At 39.2% G+C, this 21,964-nt stretch overlaps 1 protein-coding gene across 3 annotated transcripts in view; it reads left to right on the top strand.

Annotated features, from left to right (window-relative positions):
• The window catches only part of TENM2 (teneurin transmembrane protein 2), a 547,500-nt gene extending 527,509 nt beyond the window's left edge, over positions 1–19,991 (top strand). For all 3 annotated transcript variants that reach the window (XM_042826120.1, XM_042826119.1, XM_042826118.1), the window contains 8 exons: positions 57–211; positions 691–1,565; positions 5,998–6,173; positions 7,749–7,984; positions 12,018–12,314; positions 13,235–14,849; positions 17,104–17,234; positions 18,111–19,991. In XM_042826120.1, coding sequence (XP_042682054.1) covers positions 57–211; positions 691–1,565; positions 5,998–6,173; positions 7,749–7,984; positions 12,018–12,314; positions 13,235–14,849; positions 17,104–17,234; positions 18,111–18,872 — 4,247 coding nt within the window. In that variant the 3' untranslated portion in view covers positions 18,873–19,991. The remainder of the gene's footprint in view (positions 1–56; positions 212–690; positions 1,566–5,997; positions 6,174–7,748; positions 7,985–12,017; positions 12,315–13,234; positions 14,850–17,103; positions 17,235–18,110) is intronic.
• Positions 19,992–21,964: the final 1,973 nt, after the last annotated feature.

The raw sequence follows: 21,964 nt of genomic DNA, 5'->3' as shown, positions 1-21,964 counted from the left end.
ATTAATCCTACCTTGAAGCTAGAAGCTTCACTGATGCCTGTTTTTTGTACTTGCAGGAATTGCAGTGGATAAGTATGGACTCATGTATTTTGTTGATGCCACTATGATTCGAAAAGTGGATCAGAATGGAATTATATCAACTCTGCTGGGCTCCAATGACCTAACTGCTGTACGACCTCTGAGCTGTGATTCCAGCATGGATGTCAGCCAGGTAAACTCCTACGTTTTTTTACTTCTCAGCCTTAGAAGAGATGGGCAACTGTTTTGGATGACTTCCTGGCCACTTAAGAGATACATTATTTATTGCAAGATGATAGCATGTTTGATTCATTATTGAGATGAATGAACTATCCTTTCACTGTGGTTAATGCAGGTTATTTATGCAACAATAGTGAAATAAGGTTGAGATAATGGAAGTAATTGTCTTAATTGCCTGTTTTTCTGTAATTATTGTAGAGTTTCCACAATGTAGCATTCATTCTTTGCACCGAAACACAATTCGCCAAAGCTACCATTGCACATAGCTTTAATATTTCCAAGAAAGAAAATGATTGTTTGAAATAGTTGCAGTTTCATGATTTGCGCTGATAAACCCCTCACTAATTTGCTGTTGTTACACATGGAATTTTAAACACTAGAAGTGTACTTTTCAGTTATGAGTTTTACAGTAATAATTTGTGCAACTCATAGGTACGGCTGGAGTGGCCTACTGATCTCGCTGTCAATCCCATGGACAACTCACTTTATGTCCTAGAGAACAATGTTATTTTACGGATCACAGAAAACCATCAAGTTAGCATTATTGCTGGACGCCCCATGCACTGCCAGGTTCCTGGTATAGACTACTCTCTTAGCAAACTGGCTATTCATTCTGCACTTGAATCAGCCAGTGCCATTGCCATCTCACACACAGGAGTTCTTTACATCAGTGAGACAGATGAAAAAAAAATTAATCGGCTACGCCAGGTAACTACCAATGGAGAAATATGCCTTCTTGCAGGGGCAGCTTCAGACTGTGATTGCAAAAATGATGTCAACTGTAATTGCTATTCTGGGGATGATGGGTATGCCACTGATGCCATCTTAAATTCACCATCTTCCTTAGCTGTGGCCCCAGATGGTACCATCTACATAGCTGATCTCGGAAATATCCGCATTAGGGCTGTCAGTAAAAACAGGCCCATTCTTAATTCTTTTAACCAATATGAAGCTGCATCTCCAGGAGAACAGGAGCTGTATGTCTTCAATGCTGATGGGATTCACCAGTACACTCTCAGCCTTGTTACCGGGGAGTACTTGTACAATTTCACCTATAGCAGCGATAACGATGTCACGGAGGTGATGGACAGCAATGGCAACTCCTTGAAGGTCCGTCGGGATGCCAGTGGAATGCCCCGCCATTTACTGATGCCTGATAATCAGATTGTCACGCTGGCTGTTGGCACTAATGGTGGACTCAAACTAGTCTCAACGCAGACCCTGGAACTTGGATTAATGACTTATAATGGAAACAGTGGTCTCTTAGCAACGAAGAGTGATGAAACAGGATGGACAACATTTTATGAGTAAGAATGTTTTTGGATATATTAAGCGTACTTTTATTTTTCAAACGGTAGTGATGGGGCCCTGAAGTGATCCCACTGAAATTTGTTGTAGGTTTTTCACTGATACCGAATAAGGCCTTTGCACCTCAATCTATTATGATGCTGGACATAATTAAGTGGCTGCTTGATTTCATCGGTTTTGCCGTGTCCTTTAGGTGGGTACAGAACCACCTGCCCATAGTTTGAGGCCAGTGAGGAAGTTTACTACCTCCAGCACGAAGGACTGTGTGCGACATTCAGAAACGTGCTTTTGTTTTGCCAGCTTGGGCCCCTGTTCCCAGTCGCCAGCAAGAATGCAGATAATTTGAATCCAAGCCAGCCCCCAGCAATCTGTGGCTCCTACTGAGTTGCCTGTGTCTATAAACCTTAATACCATGGTTTCTTTCTTTTAGAGCTCAAATTATCTTTCTATTCAGGCTCATATATTACTCATGGTTGATAAAATGTTGATTAACTTTACTGATTGTTCATTCTTGAGACAAGTGAGGAAATTACATCCCCAGCTATCTGTCAGACCCCTGTGTAACTCACATAATTTGTTGATAACCCAAGAGCACATTGGTGTTCATGAGCGCATAGATTAAAAAGCCAGAATTTTCTGTTTAAATGGAATTCATCAGATGAGGTTCAAAAGCATATTAAGAATCTAGAAAAAACAGTCAGTTTTCTCTTTAATAATTTCCATATTTTTAGTAGTCTTATTGCCATTTATTGACCAAAACCTTTTTAGAATGAAGCTAGATGGAATATTGTAAATGTATGTATGACTTCTGAGTATGGTAAGTCTGATGCCTCTATTTTTTTTTTTCAGGGAAGTAACTGTTCATTACTAAATGCCATTTCTCAAGTTACCAGCTAGAAAGTATAAACAGGATCTTATGTTTGACTTTAAATTGTAGCTTTATTTTTAAGGTTACAGAATGGTGATAATGCACACCTTATTTGTTTATTAATGCATTCAGCTTGGCCAACATTTTTTTTATTTTTTAGAGAAAACTAACGCAGGATTGTAAGGAATGGTGTTCAGTCTGCTCAAAATACCTCGAAATTAGCATTGCGCATCAGGGCTTTGCCCACCATGCCTTTTCCTTGCAAAGGAAGGCAGTGCCCTCTCGTGGTCCTCCTCTAACGTGGCCCTGGAAATTGAACAAGCCCTGGTTTTCACAAGGACTCGGTAGAGATCTGAAGGTTTTTGCTCCTTAACGTTTTAGCAAGGGTATTTCTGTACCAGGCGTTAGTTACAAAAATAATGCAATTATTTTATTCCTCGTTTGTATAGCTGTGCCCGAACAATTCTCACAGAATTCAGTTTGTTGCACGTATCAATGTGTGCACGTTTATATGCAAGAACGCACACACACCAACTATTTTAATGTACAGTGAAAACAAATATGCAATGAAACTGTGCTCTAACTGGAGTAACAGAAGCTCCATGACTTCAGTATATACAGAATCCACCTCAAGTGAAGACACTCAGATGGCCTTATCAGATCTCATTCATCCAGCCTGATGCTGTGTCGTGCTGTGATGTGTAGTAGCTGCGTCCAGCAAAGGCACAATAAGTCCCAGAGTGATCAGTATATTTTTATATTGTCAACTTTTTTTTTTCTAACTTGATGAGAATCAGGTTTGTGTCATGAAGAAGAAAGTTAGATAAGCATTTAATTCCTGCATATCTCTATTCTTATTATTCAGATAGATGCCTGGTTTTTGTAGTCTGCTAAGCACTCGCTCTCAAGAATACATAAATTCAAAAGAAATCTCAATAATATGTCACTTCTAAATTACAGAGTACATAAAAGTTTTCTGGTTTATTTAGCTTGAATTTTTTACCTTTCATGTTTTTTTAATAGGATTTTATTGATGCAGTGCATAAAACAGTAGTGCCTCCTTTCTATACACTGGTATTGCAATCTGTATATATTATTAGGTAGTGGTTCTTTTATGCCTAGCTCGTAAACTAAACAGTCTGCAGATCATAGAGAGTACAATTGTCCTATAAGCCCTTCTTTGTTTTCTTTTTTTTTGATCTGCCATTTTTGTTTTCAAACACTGTGACCAGCACTGGGGAAAATGCCCTGGGAGATGGAAGGGGCAAAACAGTGATTTGTAGAAATAGCATTAGAATATTTCCATTTTTCTGTTTCAGTCTCTGTACATCCTCATTCATATTTTCTTTTAGGCTGTCCTTGGACTTTAAACAGAGATTTTCAGTGAGTAGCCCACAGCAATCCCTAGGAATTTTTCCTGAGTTAATTAAAAACCCAGCAATGTGAATGAGAAGTTTAAATTAATCTGTCTCATTTGCATTACCTAAAATATATCTGCTGATGGGGAATTTCACCAGCCATTTTTCTGGATATTCACCAAGCTCTACAGCTTTCTCTGAGTCTAAAGCCACTCATAAACTTTTGTAGTTTTGCCCTATGTAATATTGTCCCTTCTGCAGTATTTGGCACCTAAGTATTCTCTTCATACCTTTGCTAAACACTAGGCATGCAGAGTTGTCACATGCAGATCCTTAGGGGGTGTCCCACTATTAACCTTTTAGATTTCCAAAGGTCTATTTTTGGTGCTTCTTGTTTCCCTTGCTAGGTGGATGTTTGGCTGGATCAATTTCTCTCCTTATCTATGCTTTCTGAGTAATTTCAGTATTTCTTATAAATACTTTTATAAAGACTTAACCAAAACCCTTTTTGTAGGTTACCTAAATGTATTGTGTTTTATCCAGTATATGGTTGACAGAGTAAATATCTGTCTACCTGTCTACCTGTCTATCTATCTATCTATCTATTTATCTATCTATCTATCTATTTATCTATCTATAGTAATGGGTAGAAACTTGTGGCTTTTACTAAGAAAAATCATGCTGCTTTATCTTTATTTGAACCTGAACTGCTTGAATGAACACACTATATTATTGGTTCCTTCCAGGTCGCATGATGCTTTGTTTTATTGATTTACTTCTTTGCCTAACCCTTCCGTTGGTTCTGGTAAGACTTGTTGCTCCACAGGTGATTTTTTTCCTTCCTCCTCCATATTCAGTTGAATGAGTGCAACCAATTGCAATGGATTGAAAGGCATAATTTATATTTGCGTTAACTGAGGAGCCTATTTTGTATGTTAATCTTGGAGATAGTCTGTACAGTTCAGGTGGCCCACTTTGAGATTTCTTAATGATTTCATTGTAAAAAATCACGTTGAAAGCACTGATTTTTTTTCTTCTTTGCAGCTAAACACTGACCTACAAAGAAATGATCCAGCTTTGTGATACTAAATGTTCTGCTCTTCTCTTCTCCTACTCTCAGGCAATGCAATGGATTTACCAGTTCTCTTCCAGGCTTCCCACTCCCTGGATTTCTACATCCAAAGGATGACCAGTTGGTTTCAGTCTTTACCTAAACTTTTCCCTTTATCTACACAGGACATTTTTTCTTGTCTTTCTCCTTTGCGCTTTGGTAGCGGCTGGGTGAGAGACTTGCACAAATAGAGAATTGCAGCAACTAGAGGAATGCTGATTTTGTGTTTCAGGTCCCCATTTCTTGCCCTTAAAAGATCCAAGGGATTGCTTCTTTAGCATATGTATGCACAGAAATACAGCATACAAAAGGAAAGGGAGAAACAGAATAATTTAATTTCTGGCAGCATTCCTTCTTTGCCTCCTCCCCAGGCTTTATACCTCTAAATAAACTTAACTGCTTCTGTAAGGTCGATAACCTAATGGAGAGCCCTTTTACCTTTGTTTTTTATTTTTGTGCCTCGGGAGCACTTAATCCATCTTCTAAGGTGTATTCTGAGTGCTGACTGCTGCCCCCTGTGCCACTCCAACCTATCCTGTGCCTTAACTTCTTACCATTTATCTATATGGGCAAAAGACTCACCCCAAAAGGCAATGCAGTACCACAGATAAAACCTAAATGAAATTATTATGTTCTCAAGTTGATGTCTTTTTTGATCTCTTCTGGCAAATTTACTCCTTGGTATGTCATTTAAAGTCATACTTAGTAATTTCCACTAAATATTCAATTGCAAATGTGGAACGTAGTATCATAATGGTGCCACATCCTTAGAGTTAAATGCAGCAATCAAAATACAGATGAATTTACTAATTATAATGGATCCACATATCACTCTGTATAACCGTAAGAATTTAATTGATTTTAAAAGAGACTAGTCTGGATTTACACTGATGGAGTTGAGATCAGTATCTCTAAAATTAATATTTCATCATCATAGACCCTTTCAACAACAGAGAAATAGATATAGCCAGGATGTTCTTGAAAATCTGTTTCATTCTGTATTTTTGCAAAAATTTGGTGCATTATTAATACATCGGGTATTGAAATGAACATATATCCTCATGCTTTTTTGCTCTTACTAACTTTTCTATTAGCTATGATCATGAAGGGCGCCTGACCAATGTAACACGTCCCACTGGAGTGGTAACTAGCCTTCATCGAGAAATGGAAAAGTCTATTACCATCGACATTGAGAATTCTAATCGGGATGATGATGTCACGGTCATCACAAATCTCTCCTCTGTGGAGGCTTCCTATACAGTTGTTCAAGGTACCAAAGTGCACTTCTCAGCACATCTCCTAACCACACACACAATTTGAGAAAGCAATTCTCAAAATATTTGTGTCATAAGTACAGTCATGAGCAGGGGAAAAATGATAAGGTTTGCAAGACAAAATCCCATAGAGCTCATTCCTAAAATGACAGGTCTTCAGGACAGGTAAGAGACATTTCACAATCATACTTTGTGTCAAATACGTGTGGTCGTTTTCTGCTGATGAAAGTTAGTCCTGCTGTTACCTCTTGTGTCAGGTTCTCTTTACCCACTAATACTGCTCTCTGTACTTCACTGCAAAATCTGACTTTGCTGCCACAAAATGTAGCCTGGCTGATGAATGTTGACTGTCTATGTAAAAATCCTTGTGGAGAAAGAGGCTCAGGTACCTTTTGTGATTAGACATGAATCTTTCAAATGTATACACTACCATTAAATAAAATGTGAAACAGCACCAGTGGATGGTCTTGTGCCCCAGTTAGCGCATGAGAGAATGGTGTAACGCCCCAAGTATGTCCAAAAAGGTTAGCAACAAAATGGTTAAATGTTTGTGTAGATCTTCCCAGCACCACCCAAGCATTATATCTGACAAACTGAAAGCAGTCACAGTTATCAAAGACACGCTGAAAGGAATTTGATGAATGATGAGGGCTTTTAAATTAAGATAGAATGTCACTGCCATAAGAATATCGTCACTGAAAAATAGCCTCCTCCTGACATAAACGTCAACATTTACAGACTGTTATACTGCGACATGTCTGGTTCCAAAGTCTTTCTTTCTCTTCTACCGGATGATTAATTATGTAGATGCTGTCCTTTTGTCAGACAAATATTGATGCTTTGGTGACAGTTGCCCGCTGTAGCCCTCTCTCCTCATTGTCTTAGAACAGAGCTCACTGTGTCAAAGCTGGGAGAATAGCACTGCCGTCAAAGTACTGGATTATTTTTATAACTTTCCTCAGCAAGCAGAAAGGCCGGGGTGTGATTGGCTAGTGCAGTTCTTGTGTGGCACAATGAAGAATGACAAATAAAGGACTGTGGCTGCCAGCTTGTATTGTTGGAGCCTCGTACCTTGAGGATTTAAAGCTAAACTAATTCTGTTCAAAGCGCCTGCTTGGAGACAGTTTCTAAACAGACAGGAAAAGAAGAGGAGCTTACTTGGTCACACACAGAAAGAGTCTAACAGTTGTGTGGGTTTTTTTTTTCTTTTTATCCTAGAGCTTAATGTTTTATTGTTTATCCAGCAGTTCAGTTTTCAGGACTTTTTGCTCATATTAGAAATAAATTACGTGGTTGCAGTATATCACTGTGCATTTTGATTCATAATTAAGACTAAAGGGAAAATGTAATGAAATAAACATAGTATCTCTCTGCAGGCTCACTGTTACACTACTGTTCTTTACATGAATCAGTAACATCTGTAATTTCCACCATAGTACCACGTAAGTGGTAATTGCAGGCTGACTTCATTTAACATCAACAGGAGTGCAATAAAAAAGCAATCAAATTAAGCTATATGTTTTCTTTATGACTGGAGTAGCTAAATTATTTTCTTTTCGTTATTGCTGTAGATCAAGTGAGGAACAGCTACCAGCTCTGTAATAATGGTACTTTGAGAGTGATGTATGCCAATGGCATGAGTATTAGCTTTCACAGCGAACCTCATGTCCTGGCTGGGACAGTAACTCCCACCATAGGACGATGTAATATTTCTCTACCAATGGAGAATGGTTTGAACTCAATTGAATGGCGTCTGAGGAAAGAACAGATTAAAGGCAAAGTGACTGTGTTTGGAAGAAAGCTCAGGGTAAGTAGAATTACTGTAGTGGCAGCATTACAATAATGATCTTTTCTTCTGTGGGCTGACAGCTTTCCATTTGAAGAACACATCTTTTCTATTTTCACTTCTTTAAAATGTGTGACTCTAGGATTGTCTTTGGTGTGAGAATCTCTTTATTTGAGAGGTCAGTTAAGTACGTGGAATCATCTGTAATAAGCTACAGAAATTTCATCCACAAGAGGTTGGTAAAAATATCCTGAATATTGCTGCAAGTGAGAAAAAAAAAAGAAGCTGACCACTTGTAAAAATCCCATGTCACTCTTAACCACAGTCAGTCCTCTGAAGCACACACACAGTTTGAGCAGTTACATTCTGCTTACCTAAAATCCCCCTACAGTTTCATCCAGTCTGGCAGACTGTGTCGATTCCCTTTCCTAAATGGCATGGTTGGAAAATAATTGCCATAATTACAAAGCCATAAGCATAGGAAATGAAAGACACTCCCATCATGTAAGCCATCCCCTACAAATTTAAAGATCTGCTATATCCAGATTGATCCCATTCTTTTCTCACCTATGCTCTTCTTCACCTGTTAAATATCCAAACGCTCTCTTGTTTCCTCAGTATATGCAGTGTTGAGAGGATTTTCAGATACCAGGCAAGAAAAAATGTAGCGCTGATCCAGGTCTTGTTTATGTTAATAATTCTTTTCTCTTTGGTCATGAGATGCAATACTGTGTGTTCAAGACGACCATAATAAATGCAGTGTATTTAGCCAACTACTTGTAAAACTAAATTAGACTGGGATGTTAAATTTTGGTATTTTCCTCTTGCTTAACATCTAATTCGCATTCTTCCCTTATTTTCACAAATCCTCAGAATATGCACATATTCGTGTGAGAGGGAAGATTAGACAAAAAATTGAATGAGATTAGCAGGTAATCCTTAATGACTAAATTTCATGGCCGCGTAATTGATTTTTGATGTGTTGACCTGCACAGATTGACTGTAAGTAGAAAATAGATCAGCTCTGCATTTTGACTAGGTGTTCAAAATAAAAATAAATAGGACTTTAAAATGAAAACTGCTGTAATCCTAACTCTCAATACTAAAAATTTTATAGAGGTACTTGTGGTAATTAAATGGAATTAAACACATCTTCGAGCTGAAACCTTGCCTGAGATGGATTCTCTTGCATCATGTTTATGCAAATGAAAACACTGCTTTATCTAGCAACACCTCAACATTTAATTGTCTGGTGTTAGTTCCTGTAACAATAATCACATATCCATTTAGCTCTTTTAAATGAAAATCACTGTGAGATTATAACAGGTTGAGTGGACTGAAAATGAAATCTGAAAACAAGGGAGAAAGCATAGAATTTATTTGCATCTCATTTATCCTAATTCATCTTTATAAATTGTTTAGTGAATGAAATATAGCAACTGTGTTGGGAAGTGGGTGTGGAGCAGTGCTGGACAGGGCAGCTGTGGCAGCTGTGCCAGATGCAGTGCCCAGCAGCACCAGCCAGGCCACAGGGCCACCCAGGGGAACACTTAGCAGCAAGTGTTCTTCTATGGACCTGGTTCTTATGAGAACCTACTGTTAATCTCCAGTCCTGCAGTCGCTCATTAAGTGTTAGCAGGGCTGACTGTGAATGCAAGTACAGCCCCTTTGTACTGGGGGCAGTACAAAGCTGGAGACAACGGTGCAGTCATTCCTTCATTGGCTCTTATTGCTTCTCATGAGCGGTACCAGACACACAAACAGCAGTGAGAAGTGGGAACCTCCTCCCCCTTAACCACCCACCACCAGTTCTCATGCCACACTTCCAACGTCTCGCTAGTATTTTCAGACAAGGCCTGGATCAGATTTTGTTCAGAAGAGTTTCTGATACACTGCAATTAAATGATTTATTTAGTGAGACCTTTTACCAGCGCACAGAAGGGATGTTGCCCTATTGCCTCTTGTTCAGCAGCAGCGAGAGGAAGAGATGTGCACAGAGGTAGCAAAACAAAAGAGAAATGGCTTTTGAGATGATCCTCAGCCACAATATTTACAGCAGTCATTTACAGCAGTTATTTACAGATATTTACAGCAGTTATTAGTGTTCCCAAGAAGAGTGGGAGTTAGTCATTCTGCTTGGGTTTCTGTATAATTAATATGACACCACAATTAGACTCCGTAGCTTTACTTGTTTTACAAACAAAAATGAAGTTACTGAGTTATCCAAACAGAGGCTTCTTTATTCCCCAAGTGCTGTTTATGTGGTGTAATCATTCCAAAAAACTAATATTTGGGTTATCTTTGGGGGAAAATGAAATCTAATTCCCTTTATAGTGTCTTTGGGAAAAGGGAAGATCTTTCTGAAATACTTGTTAAAAAAACTCTGCCTATCATTTAAAAAACCAAGTTCTTTCTGTCATATCCTACTCTTTTATTTTAATGTTACAGCTACATACTTCTGAGAAGTGAAAGCTCTGTCCTGCTTCACCAAGACCTTTGTGCAGCAAAGGGTTTTGACATGTCTCCATCATGAGAACTGACCTCACGTTTACAAAAGCAGAGTAACTGGCTGAGAAAGGGCTGGTGCCAACTTTGCCTCCCAGAGCCTTGTTTCCATTAACTTGGGACAGCAGAGCATGATCTATTTTGCCAAGATGTTTTTAAAACCACGCCGTGCCTTTGCTTTGACTCACAGGAGAAGTTGTTGCTGGAAAAGCATTTGGGAAAACCTACAGAAAAGCTTTTCCTAATGATTGCCACTGAGGAAATGCAGACTGTTAAAGAGCTAAATTTTATTAATGGAAAAAATGAGGATAATGAGCGATAATTTGAAATAATTACTTCTTTACAAACACAAAATTGTATTAATTTTAAATTTGCTGTCAGTGCAACTGAATTCCTACAGAGTCGGTTGTGATGGGAATTGGGTTTACCCCTGCCAGTGAAAAGATCTCTGAATAACTTTCATGTCTGCAAGAAAGGCTCAGGGTTAATTTACATATTGTTTGATGTGCGGTTTAATTTTGGATAACAGAAAACGTTGCTTAATCAAAGCTACTGAAAAATATAAGCTGAAGAACAAATTCCCAGAAACCGATGAATACTTTCTAAGCAGTCACTGCTGTCAAATGATATCTAATTTAAAGACTTGTACTTTATTAATGACGCATCTACAATTAAATTACTTAAGAAGCTTTATCAGATTATAGCATTAGCCTGAATTCTGTGGCTTAGCCTCCAGTGATTATTTTGATGTATCTCTCATTATAGTGCTTTCACTAGAAACCTCACCATTTTGCATTCTTATGCTCTTTTGTTTTGGCTTTGCTTTTGGTTGTGGTTTGTTTGTTGGTGGTTGTTTTTGTTTTGTTTTTTTTTTGCTTTTTGCTTTTTTTTTTCTAATTCAAAAAAGAAGTAAAAAATCTTGGACTGAAACATTTCATGCTGTGCCTTTATTTGAAAACTAACTAAAAACTAGATGAGAAGAAAAATATTTAACCTAACTGCTTAGAACATTTGTTTTGCACAACTAGAAGTCCATCCCAGCCTGCTCGACTGGGATTTTTGATCAGAAGAAATGAAATACATTGCAAGTAATTGAGCTGCTTGAGGAATCTGTTGAACATTTGGAAAGTAAATGAAGAAAACATTAATGACATGAATGAATAAGTGGGTGTTCCAATTAAGGTGCCTAAGTAGTTAAACCACCAAGAAGATATAACATTATATTTTTTTCTGTTGTCCATGAAGTCACTGTAGGGAAAAATGCTAAGTTAGAACTACTGGTGACAGACGTGAAACAGTTACTTCCATGCAAAATCACTCGTTTTGCTGCTAATTGTTAACAGTCTGCAATTCAGGAGCCAGGTATGCAGTATGTCTGTCCTTTGACGAGGGAATCCTTTGTAAGATTACAGCTCTGGGCGACAGCCCAGTCAGACACATAAAGCATATCCTAAATTACTTAGAATGAAATATGAAAGCCTGTCAGTCTGAATCCTACACTTTCAACAATTCAGTGGTCACTGAATACAGCCTTCGTTCATTTCAACAGGTTCATGGAAGGAATTTACTGTCCATTGATTACGACCGGAATATACGCACTGAAAAAATCTACGATGATCACCGCAAGTTTACCCTGAGGATAATTTACGATCAGCTGGGACGGCCCTTCCTCTGGCTGCCCAGCAGCGGCCTGGCTGCTGTCAACGTGTCCTATTTCTTCAACGGGCGCCTGGCGGGGCTTCAGCGCGGAGCCATGAGTGAAAGGACAGACATCGACAAGCAAGGCAGGATCATATCGCGCATGTTTGCAGATGGGAAGGTTTGGAGTTACACCTACCTAGAAAAAGTAGGTGCTGTCCTTTTACATTCTGACATTTGTTACAAAGAGACAGGACTACTTGACTTTGTTGCTTCGTTTTAAGCTCCGTCTATAATAAATTCACACTGAAGTTACCCAAAAATATAATATATGCAGTTACATATTACAAAAGCTGCTAATAATCCCACTGTGCTTGATTATTATTTTTCAATTAGTAACTGAATTTGACTTATTTTTTAATAGGAGATCCTTTTTTCGTGGTTTGCATCTTTTGATATTTTCCTGAAAGCGAATAGACCACCCACTGCATTGTGGCATAAACTAACGCAATGGGTTGTGCTTAATTAAGAACAAAAATGCATGACTAAATCTGACCAAAGGTTCAGGTAGAACAGGTAATTCATTTCTACTCATTATGAATTAAAAGAAAATACTTTAATGCATTTTTATTTATTCCTAATTAAGACTCTTTAATAGTGAAAGAAGCTTAAATACCTGAAAATTGCAAATTATCTTCCCCTTCTCTTCTTTGAATCTGTTTTAACCCGTTCTCTGCTTAGTTTGTCACATGCTTCACAGCAATAGCTGTGAATTATAATTGCTAGCAGAAAGATCAATCAATTCATTTACCAAATTCCATTTCATCCTAAAAAAAAAGAAAGAAAAAAAAAATCATACTGAAGAGAGGGTAGCTAATAGGTTACTAACCTACACTTTCTCTGCAGTGTCAGCATATTGATTTCCAAGTAGCAGATCCTTTCATCTGGCAATCTGACAATACTTCAGAGCAGCTCTGTGTCCCTAACTAACGCATAGATGTCTCTTTTTATTAATTTAACATTATTGCCTCTTTAGAAAACTTCTGTTTTTTTTAAATGCCCTCTCAGAGGTCACAAGCTAAAAAACGGTAACTGTGTATGTATTGTTGTGTTGTATTTTTTCCATAGTCAATGGTACTACTGCTTCAGAGCCAGCGGCAGTACATCTTTGAATACGATTCTTCAGACCGGCTCCATGCTGTCACTATGCCTAGTGTTGCTCGGCATAGCATGTCAACTCACACGTCTGTTGGCTACATTAGGAATATTTATAATCCTCCTGAAAGCAACGCATCAGTGATTTTTGATTACAGTGATGATGGGAGGATTTTGAAAACATCATTTTTAGGTACTGGTCGACAAGTCTTTTACAAGTATGGAAAGCTATCCAAATTATCAGAAATTGTTTATGACAGTACTGCGGTTACTTTTGGATACGATGAAACTACAGGCGTCCTAAAAATGGTGAATTTGCAAAGTGGAGGATTTTCTTGTACAATCCGCTATCGTAAAATTGGCCCTCTTGTGGACAAACAAATCTACAGATTCTCTGAAGAAGGTATGGTCAATGCAAGGTTTGATTATACATACCATGACAATAGTTTTCGAATTGCAAGCATCAAACCCATCATAAGTGAGACCCCTCTTCCAGTTGATCTTTACCGTTATGATGAGATTTCTGGCAAAGTTGAGCATTTTGGCAAATTTGGAGTTATTTATTATGATATAAATCAAATTATTACTACAGCAGTTATGACACTGAGTAAGCACTTTGATACCCATGGACGCATTAAAGAAGTTCAGTATGAAATGTTCCGATCCCTGATGTACTGGATGACTGTGCAATATGACAGCATGGGAAGAGTAACTAAAAGAGAACTGAAACTTGGGCCGTACGCTAACACAACCAAGTATACCTATGATTATGATGGAGATGGGCAATTACAAAGCGTAGCAGTAAATGATAGGCCTACCTGGCGCTACAGTTATGACCTAAATGGAAATCTTCACCTCCTGAATCCTGGAAACAGTGTTCGATTGATGCCCCTGCGCTACGACCTAAGAGACAGGATTACACGTTTAGGTGACATACCATACAAAATAGATGATGATGGATTCTTGTGTCAACGAGGCTCAGATGTATTTGAGTACAATTCCAAGGGACTTTTAACAAGAGCTTACAACAAAGCAAATGGGTGGAACGTTCAGTACCGTTATGATGGACTTGGCCGAAGGGCTTCCTGTAAGACTAACCTAGGGCACCATCTGCAATACTTTTACGCTGATCTTCACAATCCAACAAGAGTAACACATGTCTACAATCATTCCAATTCAGAAATCACCTCTTTGTATTATGATCTGCAAGGCCACCTTTTTGCAATGGAGAGCAGCAGTGGGGAAGAATATTACGTCGCCTCCGATAACACAGGCACTCCATTAGCTGTATTCAGCATCAATGGCCTCATGATCAAACAGCTTCAGTACACTGCATATGGGGAGATTTATTATGACTCAAACCCTGATTTCCAGCTGGTTATTGGGTTCCATGGAGGGCTGTATGATCCTTTAACCAAACTCGTTCATTTTACCCAAAGAGACTACGATGTCCTTGCTGGACGCTGGACATCTCCTGATTACACAATGTGGAAAAACATTGGTAGAGAGCCTGCTCCTTTCAATTTGTACATGTTCAAGAGTAACAACCCTCTTAGCAATGAACTGGATCTAAAGAATTATGTAACAGGTGAGACTTCATTGCATTTTTGTATAAATAACACTCTTGTTTGGAAGTTCATTTGGGAAAGGATTCAGAATTCACCTTACTAGCCATATACTGGTATCAGAGCATCAAGATTGGGCTGTTTTCTTTTCTATGCTGTGAAAAGGGCTGGCTACTCTTGATTCTTTGATAGTGCTCCTCCCTGAAGAAGGGCAAGAAATGAGAAACCATGGAGAAAAACAGGAAGGAGGAAAAGTAATTTGGGGCTAAATACTCAATTTCAGCTCAACTTAGGGCTCTTCCTTTTGAACTCAGTGCTGTATGGAGATGTGTTTGTAAAAGATGTAAAGCAAAGTGAAGTTACCAGTAAGCAGGTTAGTAAGCAGAATCAAGAACCAGAACATCTTGGAATCTCTTCCCTTCAGGGCTACTTTCAAAATTAACTTCTGACTGAGCCCACAGACACATTACATATTAGCTCCAAGAATGGATTTAATTAAACCTCTTTTTCCCATTTATCTTTTAATATGCAAACAGTTTTTAGTCTCTACAACAAAAATTCTGTTTTTTATTTTTCAACTATTATTTTCTCCTGAAAAACTTAATAAATTTTATGGCACATGTTCAGAGAGAAACAATAAAGTAGTTTTGATTGTGCATGCTAGAACTGGGTAAAACTTGTAACCTTTTCTTAATTAGTAATAATTTTTCACTTAGTAAGATCACACAGTACTTGAACTGGCTGCCGGCAATTTCTAAAAAGAAAGTTAATTAACATATATTTAAGAAAAGCTTTTTTCAAAGTTGAATCTGTAGTGTACAGTAATTAGAGCAGTGATGCTTTAAAAAAGGATCTAAATTTTAGCAGTACTTTGAAATTCAAGAAAAGTGTGCATTTCCTTCAAAGAAAATTGTAGCAGGTTTCCTTCGTTCTCTGGGACCCAGTCACACGTGTGACATCCTGTCACCTCAACTATTGCTTCTTTGCAATATGAAGACAGTGCAGTTCTTCTTAGTGTGAGAAATATTGACTAAAATTACTTTGGGATCAAACTTCATTGTCTTAAGTGCAACAAAATTCTGTTTTCATTTATCAGTGCTTGATTTAGACCTTCAATGCCATCTTCTGATATTTTGCTATATTCAGAATTAAGCATTTATTTTATTTATCCATCTACTGGATTAAGTCCCAGAAAATGCATTGCTTTTGGTATAGCACATATCTTCTCTGCAAAAATAATTCATTGGCGGTTAAAACGTTTGTTGCTATACAGACTAAGCAAATCGTATTGCACAGGAAGTGATTATGCTGGCACCTCGGATTTCATGGTGAAAAGAAAAAAAAAAAATCCTTCTCCCTCATGTAATTGGAAATATGTACAAATATCTTCATACAAACAGAATATTTTAGTACTTATTTTACTGTCAGAACAGTTGAGAAAAAGAGACATTTGCTGTCACAACCAATAAGTATTACACTTTACAATCAGTACTACACATTAGGATGTCCACGACCATCGGGTATTACACTTTTTATGAGGCAGCCGCTGAATCTTTAGGGAAAAGAGGCTTTGTGGCAGCAGACAGGTGCTGGCTCATGGCCATGCATGCCCTAGGGGCTGGCAGTGCATGGTGCTTAATCCCCAGGGCTCCGCAGCAGCAAGCAGGGCATGGTGGGCACTTTCAACTAGAAAAGAAGACAGGGCTTGTCATGTCGAGCTGAGAGCTGGAGCTCACCACAGCAATCCCTGGGCTGAGGTGAGACCCTGCCCTGCAGCACCCTCCCTTCTCTCCTGCACTCACAGTGCACCTGCCTGAGCGGGCACAGCTGCGCTGTGGAAGGCAGACATCTGAAGCTTTTGACTGCAGTTAATGGGTACTCCAGGGAGCTCGGGACAGCTAGGAGGAGCAGATGAGAAAGCCGTGCATTTTGCGAGAACACTTTGTAGCTGTTCTTAGGAGTACAAACCTAATGCAGCATAATTTTACAATATCACTTATGGATTTCATTAACCTCATCAGAAGGTGTCAGAGATGGGACAGATATTACATAAAGTGTTCCATGTGCAGTTGTGGAAAAAGAGTGAATGAAAGAGGTTGTGTATCACTGATGAACTATTTAGGATGTATTTGAGGTGATATTCCATGTTTGTTCACTGTGGAATACCACAATTCTGAAAACCGCTACTTGAAACAAATGAGGTCAAAGGTGGATTTCCTTAATCTGTGGATTTTTGCACATTTATTTCTTACTTGCCTCCTTACTTTTGATTTTTAGATGTCAAAAGCTGGTTGGTGATGTTCGGATTTCAGCTTAGCAACATTATTCCTGGTTTCCCTAGAGCAAAAATGTACTTTGTGTCACCGCCGTATGAGTTGACTGAGAGTCAAGCGTGTGAAAACGGACAGGTAGGCAGAAACATGAAGTCCTTTTTCCTGATAAATTTACCTCTCAGAACAGTGAACAGAACTGCTGTCTCTTCAGTAGTTACAGTAGTTACAGTGGAAGGCCAAGGGATTTATTTCAATGTAAAACAAAAGTGAATGTAGCTAGATTTTATATTAATGAACATATGTCTTGCGAGCCCTCGTTACCATAATTACAGTGTCATTAGTTTGTCTTTTATTGAATTCTTCCTTGATTAACAACTTGTAACTTGATTAACTTGATTAACAATGACAAAAGGAAACTTTGCAAGGTAATTTATCATCTGTTGTACCATTGGTAAAATTAAGCTAATAATGTGGGTGTCACAGTGAACTTAGGTTGGTACTCATTGTACTGCTAAGAAATGATTTTGTCCCCACCCCATACAAGCTTTTTCATTGCTTTTTTTCTTGAACATTTTCATAGGAAGAGGCTATGGTTTCCTACTTCTGTAACTACAGGTAGTGTCAGTTATGGTCTTCGTGTGCACTTGTGGGGTTAAGGCTGGGATATGATATATGCTTTCTGCCTTCATCATAAATTCCAACCAGTTTAATATATTTAAAAGAAGTACTAGGCCATTTTCAAACAGTCTGTGCTAAACTTGCACAACCGACATGACCATGTAAACCAGCACATGTGACCATAATCCTTTACTTGACATTACAGATTACAAAATTATTTGCCAGATGTATTTTTATACCAATTCTGGATGTATTTATATGGGAAGGGAGTGGTCTTTCCACAGAATTTTTCATTGTGCAACTTGCCTTTATAAAAAGAAAACAAAGATTAGCACTGTTCTCTGAAAACAGTATTTTCAGGTCTCTATCTTCTTCATTTTGTTTTTTTTCCAGCTAATTACAGGAGTCCAGCAGACAACAGAAAGACACAATCAAGCTTTCATGGCTCTTGAGGGACAGGTCATATCTAAAAAATTACATGCCAGTATTAGAGAAAAAGCAGGCCACTGGTTTGCAACAAGCACTCCTATTATTGGGAAAGGAATCATGTTTGCTGTGAAGGAAGGCCGTGTAACCACTGGCATTTCCAGCATAGCCACAGACGATAGCAGAAAAATTGCCTCTGTCCTTAACAGTGCTCACTACCTGGAAAAAATGCACTACAGCATCGAGGGGAAGGATACTCATTACTTTGTCAAGATAGGCTCAGCCGATAGCGACCTCGTCACCCTCGCGATGACCAGCGGGAGGAAGGTCCTGGACAGCGGCGTAAACGTGACCGTCTCCCAGCCAACCCTCCTTATCAATGGAAGGACTCGACGGTTCACAAACATCGAGTTCCAGCATTCCACCCTGCTGATCAACATCCGCTACGGGCTCACCGCCGACACACTGGATGAGGAAAAGGCACGAGTGCTAGACCAGGCTCGGCAGCGAGCCCTGGGGTCGGCCTGGGCCAAAGAGCAGCAGAAGGCACGGGACGGCCGTGAGGGCAGCCGCGTATGGACAGACGGAGAGAAGCAACAGCTTCTGAACACGGGAAGGGTTCAAGGTTACGAGGGATATTATGTCCTGCCTGTGGAGCAGTACCCAGAGCTAGCAGACAGTAGCAGCAACATCCAGTTTTTAAGACAGAATGAAATGGGAAAGAGGTAACAAATTAAACTGCTGTCATCCTCTGATGGATGAATCAGTAGTCATAACTGTTATCTCCTCTCCTAAGGAGATGAAGACCTACATGGGGGCACTAGGCTGAGCTACTTTGGGATAGCAAGTGGCAGAAAAGCTCATATTTTTTGAGTTAAATGCTACTGTTCAAGTGATTAAAAACCACATCCTGAAGTGGACTAAAGCCTGACTGAAAACTCTAACCATACAAATTTAAAAGTACCCCTGAAATATTACCCACTTGTTCTGGGTCTAAAGAAAAATAAAAAGAAGGCCTCGTATTGTATTACCTCACTCCATTCACACGTGAGCAAACTAAGAAATCCAAGTGGGCCACTTTCACTAACCAGCTGATGAAACACAAACAATTCAGACTGCTTGTTTGATAAATATCCAAGAGGTTTTCATTTAAAGCAAAATACAGGTGCATTTAAAACATGACTTTGGGGTGATTTGTGTGTAGCAATTGGAGGAAAAGGAGAACGCAAGTGAGAGCACACTGGAAATAGTAAAGGAAACTATATTTAAAATAACAAAACCGCACTTGCACTCTGACCCTCCATTTGTCTGGCCTGAAGCTTAACTTATTCAAAGAGGGCAGAGTGTAAAGTTACATACAAAATGGTGGCTATAAATCACTACAAATAAATTTCATACTCTGTTTGTCTTTGAAGATTTCCATTGTGGACAGTATAACACAGTTACAGGGTGTAGTCTGTTTAGATTCAGTAGTTTGTTGGTATCAGTTCCAGTAGAGCTGTGGGCATTGTGTTACACTATTGCAAATGGGCACCACGTCAGATCACCCTGTACATACATCAGCCAGAAGGCACAATCACTGTTTCAGATTTAAAAATTATTAGTGTGTTTGTTTGGTCGAGAAACTGAGACAATCACATTACAGTCACCGCAAAAGAAAAAAAAAAAAAGTCTAACAAGAACTTTGGTACAAGAACTTTTTTGTAATATACATGTATGAATTGTTCATTGAGTTTTTATATTAATTTTAATTTGCTGCTAAGCAAAGACTAGAGACAGGCAAAGATAATTTATGGCAAAGTGTTTAAATTGTTTATACATAAATAAAGTCTCTAAAACTCCTGTGAATTATTGGTCTTCTATTGTGAAATCTCTGAAAATGAGAAAAATCTTAGTGTGCCACCGTCATCTCGTGTACAGCATCCAATATGTAGAAATGATCACTGTACCATGGATTCTGCAGAGGGGTGTTCCTTTGATCTCTGGGTAAGCAAAGTCTTACATAAGCATCACCTGTTTATGACAACAAAATAATTTGTAAATGCTCCTACCAACTCTCTCTGCATCTCATGACTAGTGACCCTCAGATCGCTACCTTACAATCCTGAAATTAGTTTAATTGCACCAAAGAAACTTCCAGACTGTTTGAAAATGCAGTAACATGGTATTAAATGGAAGACGGAAGGACTTGCTGTGAGCCCCGGAGCCCCCGTGCAATCTGTCTTCTTTGTGAGATTGCTTATTTCTACCGCATTTACAAATGGGAGGTAAGATCAAAGACCCTCTCCTGAGCTAACAGTCGCTCTTGATGATGTTAAAAGGGAGCCATGCATCAGCAAGCGCCCTGCTGCTTTTATCTCGTTTAAGTATGTAGTCAGAAAGCTCCACTTAATTTTGAGAGCAGTCTTGCTTTTGGGGTTGCAGATGAGGTTTTTAATGATTCATGGTATCAGCAGAGATGTTTGAATTGATTACAGGCGTTAATTCACTCCACGGCTCGTTTAAAGCAGAACAGCTTGGTGGCAGTTCTGTGCAGCGCCTATCGCACTCAGAGCCCATCTGAGTTTTGCTGAGCAAACAGAACACATCCCGTTCTGATTGCAGTGTTGCACCTGTGTGCTCCCGCTGTGCACTGCATGTGCCAGAACTCCAGGCCCTGTTCTCTCAGAAGGATGAATCCGGGTACATTTCCAGAGAAAGTCCTATACGTCCCTCACTGCAGATGTTACTCTGTGCTGATAGATGTGAAGTGCTGTTATCAGACTTGTCTAGAAGTGAAATTTATTAAAGAAGTGAAATATTAGGTGGGTATTCATGGAGCTTACTTTGTTATTACTTTTGGTGTAAATTTAAACCGTGAAATCACAAGGTGGAAGCACTTCTCACTGTCACGGTTTTCGTGAATGCTCTGATCTGTACTGGTGAGCTTTTTAGGTCATTTTTTTTTAAATAGAAGTTTTCTTGCAGCTGAGAGGATGGAAATAAGAATTTGCTGCACAGCCTTGTGTTTCCTTTGTTCTCTTACCAGTGTCCTAAAGCTGAAACTGTTCAGACTTAATTTTGCTACTTCTCTTTATCCTCTGCAGAAGGAAACAAAAGTGAAACACTACTTCTGATACTACTTCCTGGGGACAGATTTGCAGGGGAAGAACTCAGAAGGACAAGTTCCTCTGCAAATATAGGCATCATCAGGGTACTCTAAAACAACTTTTGGACCTGGTTCAGTCACGTAGTTAATACTCAGAGACCATTTATCCCCATCTGTGAATGGTTTCCAAAGTACCGGTCCCTAGCAACACATTTGAGCTCCTAGATGTAAACAGCTTGTGCTGGAAGTCATTCCCCTGAGCCCTGTGTGCAGCACGCAGCTCAGCACCCACAGTGAGCTCCTGGTGGCACAGCGCTGCCAGACTCCCTGCAGGAGAGCTGTGTGCGGGGACCTGCAGGAGGTCACGTTCTGTTTCCACACATCCTCTTCCCAGAACCTCTGCAGCACTTGTTCAAAATCCATATCAGGCGTAAATAAATTAGGCTTCTCCTTATTTTGTTGTTTGTTAAGATACGCGTAGTGTCCTGACCTCTCCTGAGAACTGTTCTGAGGCCAAAGTCAGGCTTCTGCCGCAGAGCTCGAGCTGAGAACTGAAAAAGCAATACTGAAATTGAAAGCACCATGGGAGAGAGTTGTTTGGAGTTTTGGAGAGAGGCAAGAGAACGTAGCCAGCGTATGAACCCTCAGCAAATACGATTTACAATGGAAGTGTCAGCTCAATCATTATGAGTACAGAAGGTGGCAGATAACATACCATAATGCTGCCTGTGCT

The sequence above is a fragment of the Centrocercus urophasianus genome, unplaced genomic scaffold (assembly GCF_019232065.1).
Source record: "Centrocercus urophasianus isolate 14NV4802_14NV808 unplaced genomic scaffold, USGS_Curo_1.0 seq_26, whole genome shotgun sequence".
Taxonomy (NCBI): domain Eukaryota; kingdom Metazoa; phylum Chordata; class Aves; order Galliformes; family Phasianidae; genus Centrocercus; species Centrocercus urophasianus.
The sequence above is the reverse complement of the archived record's forward strand: the minus strand, read 5'-3'. Positions and strand labels throughout refer to the sequence as shown.